The sequence below is a fragment of the Solea solea genome, chromosome 12 (genome assembly GCF_958295425.1).
Source record: "Solea solea chromosome 12, fSolSol10.1, whole genome shotgun sequence".
NCBI lineage: Eukaryota > Metazoa > Chordata > Actinopteri > Pleuronectiformes > Soleidae > Solea > Solea solea.
In genome coordinates, this window is record NC_081145.1 from 6,794,984 (window position 1) to 6,813,637 (window position 18,654).

General features: G+C 42.8%; 1 protein-coding gene across 1 annotated transcript; it reads right to left on the reverse strand.

The window, feature by feature from the left end:
• Nucleotides 1–14,853: 14,853 nt before the first annotated feature.
• Nucleotides 14,854–17,334, reverse strand: LOC131469971 (uncharacterized). Its single transcript, XM_058645449.1, has 3 exons — nt 17,296–17,334; nt 15,193–15,888; nt 14,854–14,861 (listed from the first exon to the last, which is right to left on the reverse strand). Exons 2-3 carry the CDS (start codon nt 15,830–15,832, stop codon nt 14,854–14,856), a joined length of 648 nt encoding a protein of 215 aa, XP_058501432.1. The 5' UTR covers nt 15,833–15,888; nt 17,296–17,334.
• Nucleotides 17,335–18,654: the final 1,320 nt, after the last annotated feature.

Below are 18,654 nucleotides of genomic sequence, written 5' to 3' on the forward strand. Positions count from 1 at the left end.
ACAGTGCAACCTTTATTTAACTCAGTGCCATATGTCAGTACCTTTTGTGATTTTACTCCCACCCTCATACAAAACCTTGTTGATAGTACAGAGGCCTTACTGCATACTACATTAGATTGTGTTGCCCCTCTAAAAAAAGAAAGTGATGAATCAGATGAGACGAGCACCATGGTTTAACGCCAATACTCGTGCTCTTAAACAGGCGTTACGTAGATTAGAAAGAAAATGGTGTTCCAGTAACCTAGAGGAATTTTATATAGCCTGGAAAGATGGTTTTGTAGCTTACAAAAAAGCACTACACAAAGCTAGAGCTGCCTATTATTCTTCTTTAATTGAAGAAAATAAGAATCTATTCTTTTCAGCACTCTAGCCAGGCTGACACAGAGCCACAGCTCCACTGAACAGTGATGACTTCATGAACTTTTTTGTGAATAAAATATTAGAGAAAAAAAAAGTATCTCCTCCCTCATATTGGGACTGACTCATCTTTTAGCACAAGAGCTTTAGAAGCAGTTAGACAGTTTCTCCCCTATAGATCTCCCCGAGTTAACATTAGTTTCATCATCCAAGCCATCAAACTGTTTAAAGATGCATTTCCTTTAACAGCTCTATTGACTCAAATTAATCTATCCTTATTAACTGGATATGTGCCCCATACGTTTAATAGCAGATATTAAACCTTCTCAAAAAAGCGACCTTTGACCCAGATATTTTAGCTAATTACCGACCTATATCTAATCTTCCCTTTGTTTCTAAAATCTTAGAAAAGGCAGTTGCTAGTCAATTATGTGAATATTTGCGCATTAATGGCCTGTTTGATGATTTTCAGTCAGGTTTTAGATTAAACCATAGCACAGAAACAGCACTAGTTAAAGTTAGTAAATAATGGTCTAGTTAATTTACTTGTCCTGTTAGATCTTAGTGCCACATTTGACACCATTGATCATAATATTTTACTGCAGAGATTGGAGCAGACTCTTGGTGCTGCCTTCTGCTAGTTTAAATCATACTTATCTGATAGATTCCAGTTTGTTCATGATAAAGCCTCACTACAAAAAAAAGTTGATTGTGGAGTTCCACAAGGCTCAGTGCTTGGGCCTATACTTTTTACCTTATATATGCTTCCTCTAGGGAACATTAGAAAGCACAACATACACTTTCATTGTTATGCAGAAAACACAGCTACATTTATGAATGAGGCCGGATGAAATTGATTGGATTTTATTTCAAGGGACCATTTGCAATTAAAAACATAAATGTCACCATTTGATGCATTACACCAGAGTTAGCCTTGGGCTAATTTACATCTGCAGTCCCTACCTAAAGATAAATACAACACAGATAAATCAAATATCACTCAGCAGGTAATGTCATGTAGAAGGACAAATAAATACAGCACAGATAACATTACGCAACAAGTAAGAACATACAGCAATGTAGGAAGTGCCCCTCACAGGTGCATTGTTGTGACAGTTTTAGGTGTTTATTTTAGCTTTAAACCCACCAAGCAGGTCACAGTTTTTTTAGATTATCTGGAATGGTGTTCCATTGTGTGACAGCTTTAACAGAAAAGGATGCCTGTCCAAATGCTGAGTAGCGAAAGGGTACAGTGCAGCTGTGTACAGATGCTCTTCTAGTGGACCTTACAGAGCCACAGTAACAAACCTTTGCAGACAGGTGGGAGCCAAGCCTCTTAGGATTTTGTAGACTGTGCATACGTTTGACAAAAATCAAAACATTTTCAAAAGATAGAAGATTGTGCCTGTGTAGTATGTCACAGTGATGGTACCTAAGTGTCTTTTTATAAATAAATCAGGTTGTTCAACTCCAGGAATGTCTCAGAGACATTAAGTCCTGGATGACCTGTAACTTTCTACTTTTGAACTCAGAAAAAAACTGATTATACTCGGCCCTAATCACCTCAGAGAAAAACTTTCTGATCACATTGTCACTTTAGATGACATCACCATGGCTTCCAGTTCCACTGTGAGGAACCTTGGAGTTACTTTTGACCAGGAAATGTCATTTGATTAACACAAAACTAATTTCCAGAACAGCCTTCTTCCTCCTCCAAAACACCAGCAGTCCTTGCCTTCCATGATGAAGACCTCTTGCTGTACCTGATTCCGAATCCTAAACATGTGCTCAAACCAAAGACATTCACTGGGTGTGCCCCAGCAACCCCTTTGAGGGATGTTACTAATTATGTGCAGGCTTTGGGCCTCTGTACCTGAACAAACCTGCCACGGTACCATGTCCATTAAGAACACAGGTAGAGCGAGCGGGGAACTGGTGGTTGCTGAAGCCCTCATTAATGGTTGTGTTGCCATACCACAACCATTAAGGTAAAACTGCTGAAACAGACAGTGGCCACCATGCAGATTGATGACCTAGTCCTCCATTACCTTGAGTCTGAGTATTACTCAGAAATCATGGATGCCTTTTACGGCCAATGTAAGCATTGATATCGCTCTCACCTGCAGCAGCATAACATGGACATAGCCGTCGACATGCTGATCTTAGTGTCGATAATGGATATAATAATGTTGTGCATGTGGAACATCCTCATACAGATCCATAGGGGTTTTGGCTTGCAATGTTGCGTCTGAAAATGGCACTGCTGTACCCTCTAGTGTTGAATATGCTGTTGCTTGTATCACACCTATAGACAGCAATCAGAATATGGTGCCGGCAAGGGATAATGAATTACAATCTTCCTCTGCTGGTGAAATTCATATTAGAGACATCAGAATACGGTGCATCATTATTAAATATCTTGGTGACAATTCTTTGAGGATTTAATTGAGTCATTGCTAGTTAGGAGAATGTGGATCTGAATCAGCAAAACATTTAGAGTGATCCCAAAGGCAGCATGTAAAGGGGAAAAGAGAAGCCTAAAACAGAGCCTTGTGCCCCCACAGCCTTGAGGGGCTGTTGCTGAAGAGTACTGGACAAGATGGACAGAAAATGTCCCAAGTATAATTACATTTCAGTGTTTTCAAACCCACAGAGGTAAATGCTGCAGTTAAAGCCAAAAGTACCAGGACAGCAGAGTTTCCAGAGTCAGTTAAGTTAAATCTCTTAAAATGATGCCGTTTCTGTGTCATGATGCAATTTAAAAATCAAACAAACTTTTCTAAACTGTCATTCGAAACGCTGTGTCGGAGCTTGTATCAAAACATCAGCGTCATGTGACCGAAGCACTTAGTGCTTCAAAATGTTTCGAAGCGTTTCATTGGCTCATAGTCTGTCAGTGTGTTTCAATGCACTGTGAGCCAATGACAGCTTGAGTGGTTTGGCGCTTTACAAGCTATAAACATGCAACATTACTCCTCAAAATGAGGTTGTGAGGAGATTTGGGAAGAGTGAGAAGAGATTTGGAGAGTGATTGTTATGGGGAGTACAAGCAATAAGCAGCATTCAAAAGTTTGGGATCATTTTGAGCTTATACAACCAAATAAGGTATAATGCAGTTTATGGCCTACATTCTGTTTCCATTAGTGAATTTGATTTTTCATTTTAAATGGGTCTCGAATATACAATTATTTGTAGCCTGCCACAGTGGAAAAAATACTATACTTCTAAATAATTAAACACCTATGAATACAAATAACCTGTCTACTTCTGTGAATAAGTCAGGCTCTTGGGAGGTTATTATGGCTTTAGTTGTCCACCAGATGTCACCATCACTGAAGGGTTGAAGCTTTGAATCTTTTGATACAATTGTTAGGAAAGCCTCAGTGCTTCATAAGGCTTAACTTGCCCACCACTAGTCATTTAAATTCAAGTACAATTGAAGTTGCCCATACTCAATTTTCTCTAACATTGTACATACAAAGCTTAGAAACAAGCCTAACGTAAAGATAGCCAATTGCGATGGGGAGGTGGAAGCCCAAATCACCTTTTGGCTGCATGTTAGCGTTTGCAATGGCCCTTTACAAGCATTTCAAAGGTAAAGGGGTCTGGGAGAGGTATAATGTACAATATGTACAATAGGTCAACTCCCAATGAAAATAAAACAGGCTTTGGTCTAAAAGGTGGCATGGATTATTCATCCTTACTGCCTTCCAAAAAAATAAACAAATGAAAATTAAAACTTGAAATACAAAGAAGAATCATGGTCTGGAAAGACAGAAAAACACTCTTGTTCCTTATCCCCACATAAATTAGAAAGTGATGGTGTTGACCCTCCTGTTGCAACCAACCCACTGAGCTCACCAACACAAACGTCCTCCCTATATAACCCAGCTGACTATCATCAGCTTACAGCTGAGCAAACACCTCACAGGTGTCTCCAATGGCTCCTGATGAACAGGGTGAACCGTGGCCTAGTTTCAGTCTATCCATTACACCTTTTTCCTTAAAAGACCACAAATCCAAAACCATATAATGTTCATCAACATCAATTGCACATTGTGTCCAGCAATATTCTTGACTGAAGTCAAATATTTGTTTCTGTATCTTTCTTTCCCTTGCTTCCCAAAATGAAGCTTGTCTATAAGAATTCAATGTTTTAGTACAACAGCTAGATACTGTACGTTTGTGCAGTTACGAAGTTACGGAAGAATTTAACTTGTATTTAGTTACTCATGTAAATGAAATTTTTGATGCAAAGTGTCTTTGAGCATTTGTTAAAAGTGCTATCTAAATAAAATACATCATCATCATCTTTGGATGCATTTTTGATGCTTAGCGCTCTTGCTTTCGCAGCAAGAAGACCCGGGTTCGAGCACCGGTTAGAACAAGGGCCTTTCTGCATGGAGTTTGCATGTTCTCCCTGTGTGTGTGTGGGTTTTCTCTGGGTTCTCTGGCTTCCTCCCACAGTCCAAAATTGTCTCTATGTGTGTGTTCCCTGCGATGGACTGGCGAACTGTCCAGGGTGTACCCCGCCTATTGCCCTATGTAGCTGAGATTGGCACAGCACCCCCCGTGACCCTCTGGTGGAGGATAAAGCGGTAATGGATGGATGGATGTTTTGTCTGTTACATTTTAACAGACAAGACCTTGAAAAACATGTTATAAGGAAAAGCACATTATTTCAGGCTATTTGCCAGAAAATATAAGCTTCTATTATGTTCAAGTGATGCACAATCACTATGTGTTTGAAATTCCATCACTCCATGTAGAAGTTATAGGGGATATATATTTATTTCAGGCTTCTCTTACCATTTTGTTGTATTTTTTAGATATGCATTAAGGCATTTTGTGTGTGGAAAAAAAATTAAAAACAGAGGAGGATACTGTTTGTCACTAAAATACATTGATAGCTTTAGCTGGTTCATGAAGTTGTTAAACATTTTAGTTAACAAAATTATTTTAAAAGCTGCGCCTCACTGTTACAGAGACTAAAACTAGGCCACCATTCACCCTGCTCATCAGGAGTCATTGGAGGCACCTGTGAGGTGTTCACTCAGCTGTGAGCTAATGATAATCAGCTGCTATATAGGGAGGAGGTTTGTGGTCATGAGCTCAGTTAGGTGGGTGCAACAGGAGGGTCAACACCATCAGTTGTCCTTCTCGTTTATGTGGGAAAAGGGAACAAAAAGTTAGTGATGGTGAGATGAAGCCTCATGAGGCATTGAACCACTTGAGCCAATTGGTTCGAGAAAGGGTTAATTTCTCGAAGCTTCATGTGCACACAAAACCACCTACTGGCCAAGTGTATAATCACAGGCAGCTGAATCTGAACCACATAATGTGTGATGCATTGATTTTTGTGTTTGTTAGAAATGACTATGAATTACAAAAAATGTATGACCAAATAATTTCTGTACATATGTGTTTAATAAATGTTTTGAATGTATTCTGTGTGTGTGTGTAAATCTTCCCAAAATGGTAATATCATAATTTGGCAGGTTGCGCAATGTTTTTCTGAAAATGGCATGGGCGTAATCGGGCAGAGGACAGTGAAAGTGCTTGTGGAACTAGGAAAAGGGCACAGATTATGCTTGTGTAACTTGGACAATGATGTACAGGACAGGGGAAATGTCATTCATTTTTATTCAGAAACAATCATTTCTCAACAGTTGTTGGTTTTAAACAATTTCTTTTCTTTGACACAATCTCTCCGGCCTTGGAGAAGACCCTTTCACAAGTCACAGAAGATGCCGGCGTGCACAAAAAGGCAAGTGCAAGTTTGTATAAGTTTGGGTAGAGCAGTTTTTGCCTCTCCCAGTACTCCAGAGGGTTTACCAGTCTTCCTATATTTGGCTCTGAAAGGTACCGCTGGACCTCCACAGTGGCATCTGCAGTGACATTTTGAGACTTCCTTGCCTCCATGACGCTGGTGTCTAAACGATGCCACAGTTTGCTACCTAAGAGGAAACCACAGATCATGTTAGTAAGTGTTGTCATAGGAATAACTGATGTCAAAATGTAAAATAATAGATTACCTCCAGTGACATCATGAGAGGTAGAAGCCTGGGGGATTTCCTCTCTGCTTTGTTGTGCCCTTAGAATGATAGCACACTCTGAGGTCAGTCGCTTAATAGCTTCAGTGGCTTTTGTTTGACTGAAAAATACAATCACTTTAAATCGGGGGTCCAGGAGTGTAGCAAGGGACATGATGCTCATCGACTGCAAAATATGAAGTTTCTCCCGAGCTGGGAGTTGCCTGATGAGCTGGTCTTCCATTTCCGAAGCAATCACGTGGTACAGCCGGGCAGCGAGGCTTCGGACGTCATCATTTTTGGCCCCTCCCCTAAATGAAGCAAGCCTCGATACACGCATTGCGGAAACGCCCCCTCCCCTACCTACTCGGCACACGCTTCGAAGCCTCGATACGTGGCACGTGTCACTACAAGAAATGTTTTTTTGATGTCTTGAAAAATGTTTTCGTTGTCGGCCACACTCTTTTGTGACGCTCACTTTTTATTTTATTTTTCATTTGTCTACTCTTAGTAGATTTATTGGGTGACAATACAATAATCCCCTGCCACTTTTAAAAAAAAAAACAAAAAAAAAAAACATTGGGGTATTTTCATTGGAATTTGACATACTTAAAACATTAAAGCTCTCAGCCCTTTTTACCTGTTGAAACAATGTCTCCACTGTTTAACTTGGCTTGGTTTCTAAGCTTCCTTTGTGTACAAGGTTTTAGAGAAAATTGTATATGGGCAACTACAATCTTACTTGGATTTTAATGACTCTTTAGTAATTAAAATCTGGTCAGTTTGTTTTTTTTAATTTTGTCATAGCACGGTTAAAAGATCAGTGCTTTTTCTGACTCTGGAGACTCTGCTGTCCTGGTACTTTTAGCTGTAACTGCAGCACTTGATACATTGACCATCAAATTCATCTCATTTGTGTTGGATGGGTGCAACAGGGGAATCAACTCTTTCGGGCAAAGCAGATTTAGAGCAAATTGCTTGTCAGTTTGGTGTTAATAGTAACAACAGGCAACAAAATATGCTATCATACAAACTGTGGTTACTGGATTGTATGAAGCATGTAGGTTCTTCTGGATAAATATGAGGCTAAATCAGAAAGTGTGTCTAAAGTGTGTGAACAGGGTTCTCTGGTTCTGCTGCTGAAGCAGGGTTAAACGACTCAAAATGAAGCTGAACAATTTGAGCAGATGAAAATGCAACTAGCATTTTAACAAAGGCAAAATGAAAGCGCAAGTTATTTATTTTAAATGGTTTAACGTTGAGGATTTGTGTCAAGTCTAACTGCTGTTTCTGTTTTGATTTGTTGCCTGAAACATGAGAAACATTTATTTTTTGGAATCAAACTCAGATTCCTCATCACATGTGCTTATTTCTGATTCATCAGTTGGGCTGAGTTGATCATCAGTCACCCCCCCTCAGTCGTAAAACCAAGAGTGTCCCACATGGTGGATTGAGACTTTGTTTAAAACTCAAATCAGGTTTCTGAATTGCATATAGGCCTTACCCATGAAGAACAATGGATTACAGGTAGACATCTCGGTCCCCAACAGTCCCCCTTTTTGGTCAGAAAGGCTGGGATGCCAGTTGCAGGATTCAGAGCAACCGAAGGGCCTAGATGCCAGTGTGGTCTGCCAGTGTTCACGGCTGTCAACAGTTCGGGTTCTGAATGGCACAGTCCATATGCCAGGGGTCAGTGAAAAGACCAAAGTCCATTGGTCCCTAGAGTTGAATGGGCACAGTTCATGGTCCAAAGAGTTAACAGTTCAAAAGCCTAAGCCTGGTCCATACACAGATGCGGTTCTGAAAATGTCCATCACTGAAGATCTCTCTGCACAGTTTGAAAAGCCGGACCAAAAGGAGGTTCAGTCGAGGGCCGGTCTGAACCCCACAAATACCTTCAGTGTCAGGGAACTCGATCCGTATCCGTAGCACCACACAGCTGGGCAGTGGCACACAAAGTCTTCGTCCCAGAAAACCCCAACACCAGCTCACAAAGCTTCTGTATCTGTAACGGCTGAACAGAGTGTGTCTATGTATAAATATTTAGTTAGACATTTACAATTGGTTTGAAACGCAGGAACAATGGGTAAACGGACATTACTGAAGAATGGGCCACTGAGATTGGCAGTGGTGTGAGATCCTTATTGTGTATTGTGTCACTTCCTGTGCTTCCACTGGTGTTACGCTGTGTCTCCTGCTTTCTCTGTGGTTTTCTACCTACTGTAACGATCAATTAACTGAACAAACACTCGTTTTATTGAATTGACTAATACTTTCACCCACTACTTTTGCTCAAACTATCATTCATGTACGGTGTTTCTTTCTTTGATAGCGTAACGAGTTAGCTTAGCAGCGATGGCTTCTCTCTCTCCCTCTCCTGCTCTCTCCTGTGTTATGTGCCATATGTTAAGCTACTCCTCTGCCTCCTTTAGCGATAAAAGTACTACGGTGGAGGCAAGGCTTAGTGAGGTAGAAACTCGGCTCCGCACCATAGAAGCTAAATCAGTTAGCCAGTCCCCTGTAGTCGGTGCGGACCACATAGCATTAGCTCCCTCAGCAGTTCCCGTGAAGCCGGGAGACAAACAGGGAAGCTGGGTGACTGTTCACAATAAGAGGCATAGTGTTAAGCCTAAGAGTCCTGTCCACCACCAACCTGTTTGCACCTCAAACAAGTTTTCCCCTTTCAGCACCACACAGACTGAGAAACCAACTCTGGTAATTGGTGACTCCATCCTGAGGAACGTGAAAATAGCGACGCCAGCGACCACAGTCAGGTGTTTTCCCGTGGCCAGAGCAGGCGACATAGAGTTTTATCTTATCTGCTGGCTACAGATAACTGTAAATTTACCTCGCCAAAGGAGATCCTATGGGACGCGGCCCCAAACAATGGACCCTCACCTCCGCGGAAATGCAGGAAAAAACATCGGGGGAAAAGGGCTGGAATACGCAACAGAGTGCTAGTGCACACCGTCCACCGCTGCCCAGTATCCTGCTGGCTAATGTCCAGTCCCTGGACAACAAGCTGGACGAGATCAGGGCCCGTGTACGCTACCAAAGGGACATAAGGGACTACAATGTTCTTTGTTTCACGGAGTCATGGCTGTGCCAGACCACGCCATTGTTCCTGCAGATACTTTCTCCGTGTTTCGCCATGGACAGGACCAAGGAATCTGGTAAAAGCAAGGGGGGGAGGCGTGTGCTTCATGACAAATAACTGGTGTGATCCGAGGAATATCTCAGTCCTTTCATGTTCCTGCTCGCTGGGTGATCAGTACACCAGGCGTATGTGGCAGGGACTTCGGAATATCACGGACTATAGAGGACGTAAAGAATTATCGGCTGCTGTGGATCCTTCGCTAGCAGAGGAATTGAACTCCTTTTTCGCACTCTTCGAGACCTCTAGCGTCGCAGCTAGCAATAACGCGGAGGAGCCCAGCTTAAACACTGGTGATTACCACGCACTGTCCGTCTCAGAGCATGACCTGAGGGGAGCTCTGAGGCGCGTGAACAGCAGGAAGGCTGCCGGCCCTGACGGCATCCCGGCCGGGTGCTGGGCAGCTAGCCCCTGTCTTCACCTATTTTCAACCTGTCCCTGGCTCACTCCGTTGTCTCTGCCTGCTTCAAGAGGTCCACCATGATCCCTGTTCCAAAGAAGCCCAGTCCTGCCTGCAACAATGATTTACCGCCCAGTAGCACTCACCTCCGTGGTGATGAAGTGCTTTGAAAGACTGATCAAGGACTTCATCTGCGCTTCACTGCCCAGCTCACTTGACCCTCTTCAGTTCGCCTATCGCCCTAATAGGAGCACTGATGATGCCATCACCCACGTCCACCACTCCATCCTCACCCACCTGGACAGCGGAAAGGGGAACTATGTGCGGCTGCTGTTCATCGACTACAGCTCCGCATTCAACACCATAGTTCCCCACAGACTGGTGTCAAAGCTCAAGGACCTGGGGCTGAACTCCTCACTCTGCTTCTGGGTCCAGAGATTCCTGACGGACAGACCACAGGTGGTGAGGATAGGGAACCACACCTCCATCCCACGCACTCTCAGCATCGGAGCCCCCCAAGGCTGCGTCCTGAGCCCTCTGCTCTACTCTCTCTACACCCATGACTGCAGAGCCACTCACCCCTCCAACATCATCATGAAATTTGTGGACGACACGGTGGTGGTTGGCCTGATCTCGAACAACAGGGAGATGGCCCATCTGGAGGAGGTGGATGCTCTGTCGACATGGTGCCAGAAAAACAACCTGGACCTGAACGTCTCTAAGACCAAGGAGATAGTTGTGGATTTCAGGAGGGAGAAGCAAAGGAGCCATCACACCCCCCTCAGGATCTATGGGACCCTGGTGGAGAGAGTTAGCAGCTACAGGTACCTCGGTGTCCACATCTCCGAGGACCTAACCTGGACCACACACATCTCCACCCCGGTAAAGAGAGCAAGGCAGCGCCTGTGCCACCTCAGATGGCTGAGGAAATTCAAGATCTCCTCAGTGCTGCAGAGAACCTTTTACACTGTGCTCACTGGCAGCATCACTGCATGGTACGGCAGTTGCATTGCCAGGGACAGGACAGCTCTCCACAGAGTGATCCGCTGTGCTGAACGCTCCACCAGGACAGCACTGCCCACTCTGCAGGAGATCTACACGAGGCGCTGCACCAGCAGAGCCAGGAGGATCATAAAGGACACTCACCACCCATTTAACAGACTGTTCCAGTGGCTGCCGTCTAGCAAACGTCTCCACTCCTGCATGGCCAAAACAGAGAGGCTGAGGACGAGCTTCTTACCTCAGGCCCATTCATACCCCCCCCCCCCCCCCACACACACACAAACACACACACGCACACACACTCAACCCATTCACACACACCCTCCACACACACATATTTAAATTCATACTGCTGCTATGTACATGTGCAATATGTTTCAATATGTTGTGTACTTATAACTTATGTAAATAATATAATATAGCTACTTATTTAGCAAAGCTGGGTTTTAAATTTAAATTTATTTTCATTTTATTATAATACCACTTTTAAATGTGGACTATTAAATATAAGGTCACTCTCCTCAAAATCTGTTTTAATAAATAATCTCATTTCTGACAATTGTATTGATTTTATTCTGTGTAACTGAAACTTGGTTACATGAAGAAGATTACGTTAGTCTAAATGAGTCAACTCCACCCACTCATGCTAATACCCATATTCCTAGAAGCTCAGGCCGAGGAGGTGGAGCAGCCATTTTTAATACTAGATTATTAATCAATCCCAAACCCAAACCAGGATATTCTTCATTTGAAAGCCTTATTCTTAATCTATCTCATCCTATTTGGAAATCACAGAAACCAATTATGATAGTCACAGTTTATCGTCCACCTGCACCTTATTCAGAGTTCCTATCGGAGTTCTCTGACTTCTTATCTGAGTTGGTGCTTAAGACAAATAAAATCATAAATGTAGGGGATTTCAACATCCATGTAGATGTTGACTGTGATAGTCTTAGCTGCGCATTTAACTCTCTGTTGGAATCAATTGGTTTTATTCAACACTAGAGCTGAAACGATTAATCGTTTACTAAATTAATCGACAACTATTTTGATAATCGATTAATCTGTTTGAAACTTTTTTCATGATTAAAACAAGATTTCCAATTGTTAAAGCTTCTTAAATGTGAATATTTTCTTAATTTCTTTGCTCTGGATAACAAAGAAATCATTGAAAGTGTATCATTTTGGTTTGTGGACAAAACAAGGCATTTGAGAACATCATCATTTCCTGGTTTGACGAGCACAGATCAACATTTTTTAAGGTTTTCTGATATTTTATGGACCAATCTATTAATCAAGAAAATAATCCATTATGACAATAATCATTAGTTGCAGCTCTATTCAACACGTTAATAAACCAACACATTGCCTTAGTCACACCCTCGATCTTTTAACTTATGGTATTGATAACTTAAACATATTTCCTCAACACCCTCTCCTTACTGATCATTATTTACTCACATTTAATTGTACAAGAATTATAATAACATAAATAAAAAATACAGCTACAGCCGGTGCCTGTCTGATAATAATAATACATTCAAAGAGACAGTGCAACCTTTAACTCGGTGCCATGTCAGTACATCTGAAGGTACCTTTTGTGATTTACTCCTGCCCTCATAGATAACCTTGTTGATAGTACAGCGGCCTCACTGCGTACTCCTTAGAAGGCGTTGCCCCTCTGAAAAAGAAAGTGGTGAATCAGAGACGAGCACCATGGTTTAACTCCAATACTCGCGCTCTTAAAGAGACGTTACGTAGATTAGAAAGAAAATGGTGTTCCAGTAACCTAGAGGAATTTTATATAGCATGGAAGGATGGTTTTGTAGCTTACAAAAAGCCCTACACAAAGCTAGAGCTGCCTATTATTATTCTTCTTTAATTGAAGAAAATAAGAATAATCATAGATTTCTTTTCAGCACTGTAGCCAGGCTGACGCAGAGCCACAGCTCCACTGAACCATCTATTCCTTTAACACTGAGCAGTGATGACTTTATGAACTTTTTTGTGAATAAAATATCAATTAGAGAAAAAATTGATTATCTCCTCCCTCATATTGGGACTGACTCATCTTCTAGCACAAGAGGTTTAGAAGCACCAGGTGCACAGTTAGACAGTTTCTCCCCTATAGATCTCCCTGAGTTAACATTAGTTTCATCATCCAAACCATCAACCTGTCAGTTAGATCCTATCCCCACCAAACTGTTGGATGTGTTTCCTTTAATTAACAGCGCTATAATAACTCAAATTAATCTATCCTTATTAACTAGATATGTGCCCCAAACGTTTAAAATAGCAGATATTAAACCCCTTCTCAAAAAAGAGACCCTTGACCCAGATATTTTAGCTAATTACCGACCTATATCTAATCTTCCCTTTGTTTCTAAAATCTTAGAAAAGGCAGTTGCTAATCAATTATGTGAATATTTGCGCATTAATGGCCTGTTTGAAGATTTTCAGTCAGGTTTTAGATTAAACCATAGCACAGAAACAGCACTAGTTAAAGTTAGTAACGACCTTCTCTTGGCTTCAGATAATGGTCTAGTCTCTTTACTTGTCCTGTTAGATGTTAGTGCTGCATTTGACACCATTGATCATAATATTCTACTGCAGAGATTGGAGCAGACTCTTGGTATCACAGGTGCTGCCCTCTGCTGGTTTAAATCATACTTATCTGATAGATTCCAGTTTGTTCATGTTAATGATAAAGCCTCACTACAAACAAAGTTGATTGTGGAGTTCCACAAGGCTCAGTGCTTTGGCCTATACTTTTTACCTTATATATATGCTTCCTTTAGGGAATATTAGAAAGCACAACATACACTTTCATTGTTATGCAAATGACACAGCTATATATATCAATGAGGCCGGATGAAATAAATCAGGTTGTTCAACTCCAGGAATGTCTCAGAGACATTAAGTCCTGGATGACCTGTAACTTTCTACTTTTAAACTCAGAAAAAACTGAGGTCATTATACTCGGCCCTAAACACCTCAGAGAAAAACTTTCTGATCACATTGTCACTTTAGATGACATCACCATGGCTTCCAGTTCCACTGTGAAGAACCCTGGAGTTACTTTTGACCAGGAAATGTCATTTGATTCACACATAAAACTAATTTCCAGAACAGCCTTCTTCCGCCTGCGGAACATTATGAAAATTAAAAACATTCTGTCCTTACAGGACGCTGAAAAACTAGTTCATGCTTTTGTTACATCTAGATTAGATTACTGTAACTCCTTATTATCAGGATGCTCCAACAAGTCTGTTGGAACCCTTCAGTTAATTCAAAATGCTGCAGCACGAGTTCTGACAGGAACTAGAGTGTTAGCTTCTCTGCACTGGCTCCCTGTACAGTTTAGAATTAAATTTAAAATCCTCCTCCTCACGTACAAAGCACTTAATGGTCAGGCCCCTTCATACCTGAAAGACCTTACCTTATCACCCTAACAGACCACTTGGGTCACAAAATACAGGTTTACTTGTGGTTCCCAGAGTCTGTAAGAGCAGAATGGGAGGCAGAGCCTTCAGTTACCAGGCTCCTCTCCTGTGGAACCAGCTTCCAATGACAGTTCGGGAGGCGGAGCCTCTCTCTGTATTTAAAGTTAGACTTAAAACTTACCTTTTTGATAAAGCTTATAGTTAGAGCTGGTTCAGGGAAACCTGGACCATCTCTTAGTTATGCTGCTATAGACCTATACTGCTGAGGGATTTTCCTGTGGTGCACGCACATTCACTCTCTCACACTCAGGGTACGAATATGACTTTTTATATGTCATTAACCTTGTCTCTTTCTCTCCCTAGTTTGTCTTTCCTTCCTTCCCTCTCTCTTTCTCTCTGTATTCTCATCTTGCAGGTTGCAGGATCAAGATCCAGTTTTCGAGGCTATCCATATCATACATATCATTATTGTGCTATAATTAAGAGTCGATCTTAGTATAATTTTTATCAACATTACATTACATTACATGTCATTTAGCAGACGCTTTTATCCAAAGTGACTTACAATAAGTGCATTTAAACATTTGGGTACAAATAAGATCTAATAGAAGTAAGAGCTTCAAGTAAGCCAAACTATGAAGTGCTAGTCATAAGTGCTATATATATATATATATATATATATATATATTTTTCGTCGTCTTAGTCAAGGTAGAGCCGGAAGAAATGTGTTTTTAGTCGGTGGCGGAAGATGTGGAGGCTTTCCGCTGTCCTGATGTTGATGGGGAGCTCGTTCCACCATTTGGGAGCTAGGACAGTGAACAGTCTTGAGTTCTGCGGATGCCTCTGCGATCCTCTCAGTGAGGGGGGAGCAAGCCGGTTTGCCGATGCGGAGTGGGCGGGCTGGGGTGTAGGTTTTGATCATGTCCTGGATGTAGGCTGGACCGGATCCGTTTGTAGCATGGAACGCAAGCACTAGAGTCTTGAAGCGGATGCGTGCAGCTACAGGAAGCCAGTGAAGGGAGCGGAGGAGCGGTGTAGTGTGGGAGAATTTTGGTAAGTTGAAGACCAGTCGAGCTGCTGCATTCTGGATCAGTTGCAGAGGTCGTATGGCACATGCAGGGAGACCAGCCAGGAGGGAGTTGCAGTAATCCAAGCGTGAGATGACAAGAGCCTGGACCAGAACCTGTGCCGCCTTCTGGGTTAGGAGAGGCCGTATCCTTCTGATGTTGTACAACATGTATCTGCAAGATCGAGCTGTTGCAGCAATGTTGGCAGTGAGGGAGAGATGGTCATCAAGTGTCACACCCAGGTTCCTTGCGGTATGAGAAGGACTTACCAAAGAGTTGTCGAGGGTGATGGTCAGGTCAGTGGTGGGAGAGCCCTTTCCTGGGAGAAAAAGAAACTCAGTCTTGTCGAGATTGAGTTTCAGGTGATGGTCAGACATCCACTGAGAGATGTCGGTCAGACAGGCGGAGATCCGTTCTACTACATGTGTCGGAGCTTGGAAAAGAGAGAATGAGTTGGGTGTCATCGGCGTAGCTGTGATAGGAAAAACCATGAGAGAGAATAACAGAACCAAGAGAGTTGGTGTATAGAGAGAAGAGGAGAGGGCCCAAGACAGAACCCTGAGGGACCCCAGTAGCTAGAGGACAGGGTTCCGACACGGATCCTCTCCAGGATACTCTGTATGTTCGGTTTTGAAGATAGGACGAGAGTAGGGTAAGTGCAGAGCCTGAGACATCTAGTTTTTGAAGGGAGGAAGTAAGGATCTGGTGGTTAACTGTGTCAAACGCTGCAGAAAGGTCCAAGAGGATGAGTACAGAGGAGAGAGAGGCAGCCCTGGCAGTGTGGAGTTGCTCAGTGACAGCAAGAAGTGCAGTTTCGGTCGAGTGACCTGCTTTAAAACCAGACTGAAGAGGATCAAGAAGGTTGTTCCGGTGAAGGTAGGAGGAGAGTCGATTAAAGATAGCACGCTCCAGAGTTTTGGAGAGAAAAGGAAGAAGAGAGACAGGTCTGTAGTTATTTACTTCAGACGGGTCAAGGGTGGGTTTTTTAAGGAGGGGGGTCACTCTGGCCTCTTTAAGAGAGTCTGGAAAGCAACCAGATGATAGAGATGTGTTAATGAGGTGGGTGAGGAAAGGAAGAAGATCAGAAGCAATTGACTGAAGGTGAGAGGGGATAGGGTCAAGGGGGCAGGAGGTGGGGCGGGCAGAGGTTATTAGGGAAAGAACTTGATCATGAGATGGAGGGGTGAAAGAGGATAGAGGAGGAGTTGAATTTGTTGTTGGTAGAGTGGTGAGATCAGGAGGTGGGGTTGAGAAAGAAGAGCGAATGTCATCTACTTTTTTGTGAAGTAGTTGACAAAGTGAATTGGTATAAGGGAGGAAGGAGGAGGGGGAGTGGGGGGTTCAAGGAGGTTAAAGAAGATCGAGAAAAGTTTTTTGGGATTGGAGAAAGAGGATTGAATTTTAGTCTGATAGAAAGATTGTTTGGCTGAAGAGATAGAGGCAGTGAAGGTGGAAAGAAGAGAATGATAGGAAAGCAGGTCATCAGGGTGTTTTGATTTCCTCCATTTCCTTTCTGCTGCCCGTATCGTGGCTCTCTCAGCACGCACTGAGTCAGACAACCACGGGGCTGGGGAGGACTTATGAACCCGCCGTGAAGTAAGAGGACAGAGAGAGTCAAGAGAGGAGGACAGTAGAGGGGAAGGTGTCAGTGGCAGAGTTGGGATGCATGAGGGAGAAGGAGTCAGCTGAAGGAAGTGCTGATAGAACAGTTGAGGAGAGAGGAGAGAGAGCGAATATTACGACGGACAAATGCAGTATCTGATGAGATGAGACTATCAGATTGGGAGAGTGGGAGAGAGTAGGAAATGAAGAAATGATCAGAGACATGAAGTGGAGTTACCTTGAGGTTGGAGGTGGAGCAGTTTCTGGTGAAGATGAGGTCAAGGTGGTTGCCAGCTTTGTGAGTTGGTGGAGAAGGAGCAAGTGAGAGAGAGAAAGAGACGAAAGTAGAAGAAGTAGATCGGATGACTTCTCTGACTGGATGTTGAAGTCACCAAGAAGAACAAGTGGTGGGCCATTTTCTGGGATATTTGAGAGGACATCTAGTTCCTCCAAGAAGTGTCCCAATGGGCCTGGTGGAAGGTAGATGACAACAATGATGAGTTTTACTGGGTGAGTTACAGTTACAGCATGAAATTCAAACGACTGTGAAGAGAAGTGTGGCAGTGGGTAAAGAGTGAAAGTCCAGTTGGGGTTGATGAGCAGACCTGTCCCACCACCTCTTCCAGTGGATCTGGGTGTGTGGGAGAAGGAGTGGGCGGAGGAGAGAGCTGCAGGGGTGGCTGTGTTGGAGGGTGTTATCCAAGTCTCAGTGAGAGCAAGGAAGTCCAGGCATTGCTCAGTAGCAAAGCCAGAGATGAACTCAGTCTTGCGTGTAGCTGACTGGCAGTTCCACAGGCCCCCTGAAACAAGGTGTTGGATGTGTGTGGAGCGGGTGGGATAGATAAGTGAGGACAGGTTACGGTGATGATGTGAGTGATTGTGAGGTTTGTAGTATCTATGAGAAGAGACATGAACAGGAATGGAAAAAAGGCACATATGTGAAAGGTAGAAAACACTTGCAGACAGGTACTTAGCCTTGTTAGCCTCCTTGTTAGACTCCGGTTTAGACTCCTTTGTCTTTGTCTTCCTGAGACTCCGGTTTAGACTCCTTTGTTTTTGTCTTCCTGAGACTCCGGTTTAGACGTCTTTGTCTTCCTGAGTCTTCGTCTGAAGAGTCTGCCGCTGAAGCTGCCGCTTCAAAGTCAGTGCTGCTTTTTAAAAGACAACTGATTAGGTGCAGATTGGTTACAGCTGTGTTGGCCACTCCCCTGTAGCCAGTGAAACTTCACACCTGGTGATGGTAATGGCTCAATAGAAACTGTCAAAACAACAACAATAACAACTTTTTCTTTGACCTAGCAGACAAAATATGAACAACAAACTTTCACCTTAACTAAACAGACAAGTCAAAAGTCAAGAAACCCAGCTAGATACAATAGCAATTGATGAAATAGCAACCAAATAAGAAAGACCTACAGAAGTGATACTTAGCTTAATTCCAGTAGTCCTATGAGATACCCAGATAGTCCAAATGCACACTTTGCTGCTGCTTTATAAATTACATTGTATTGCTATAAACATGTAATCATTGACTGTATAAACTTGTAACTTGATACAGTTGTTGTGTATCTGCTCCTGGTCTCTCTCTCTTCTGTCT

Coding starts and splice junctions, on each gene's coding strand:
- LOC131469971 (XM_058645449.1), bottom strand. CDS start 15,832: ATGTCTGACCATCACCTGAAACTCAATCTCGACAAGACTGAGTTTCTT.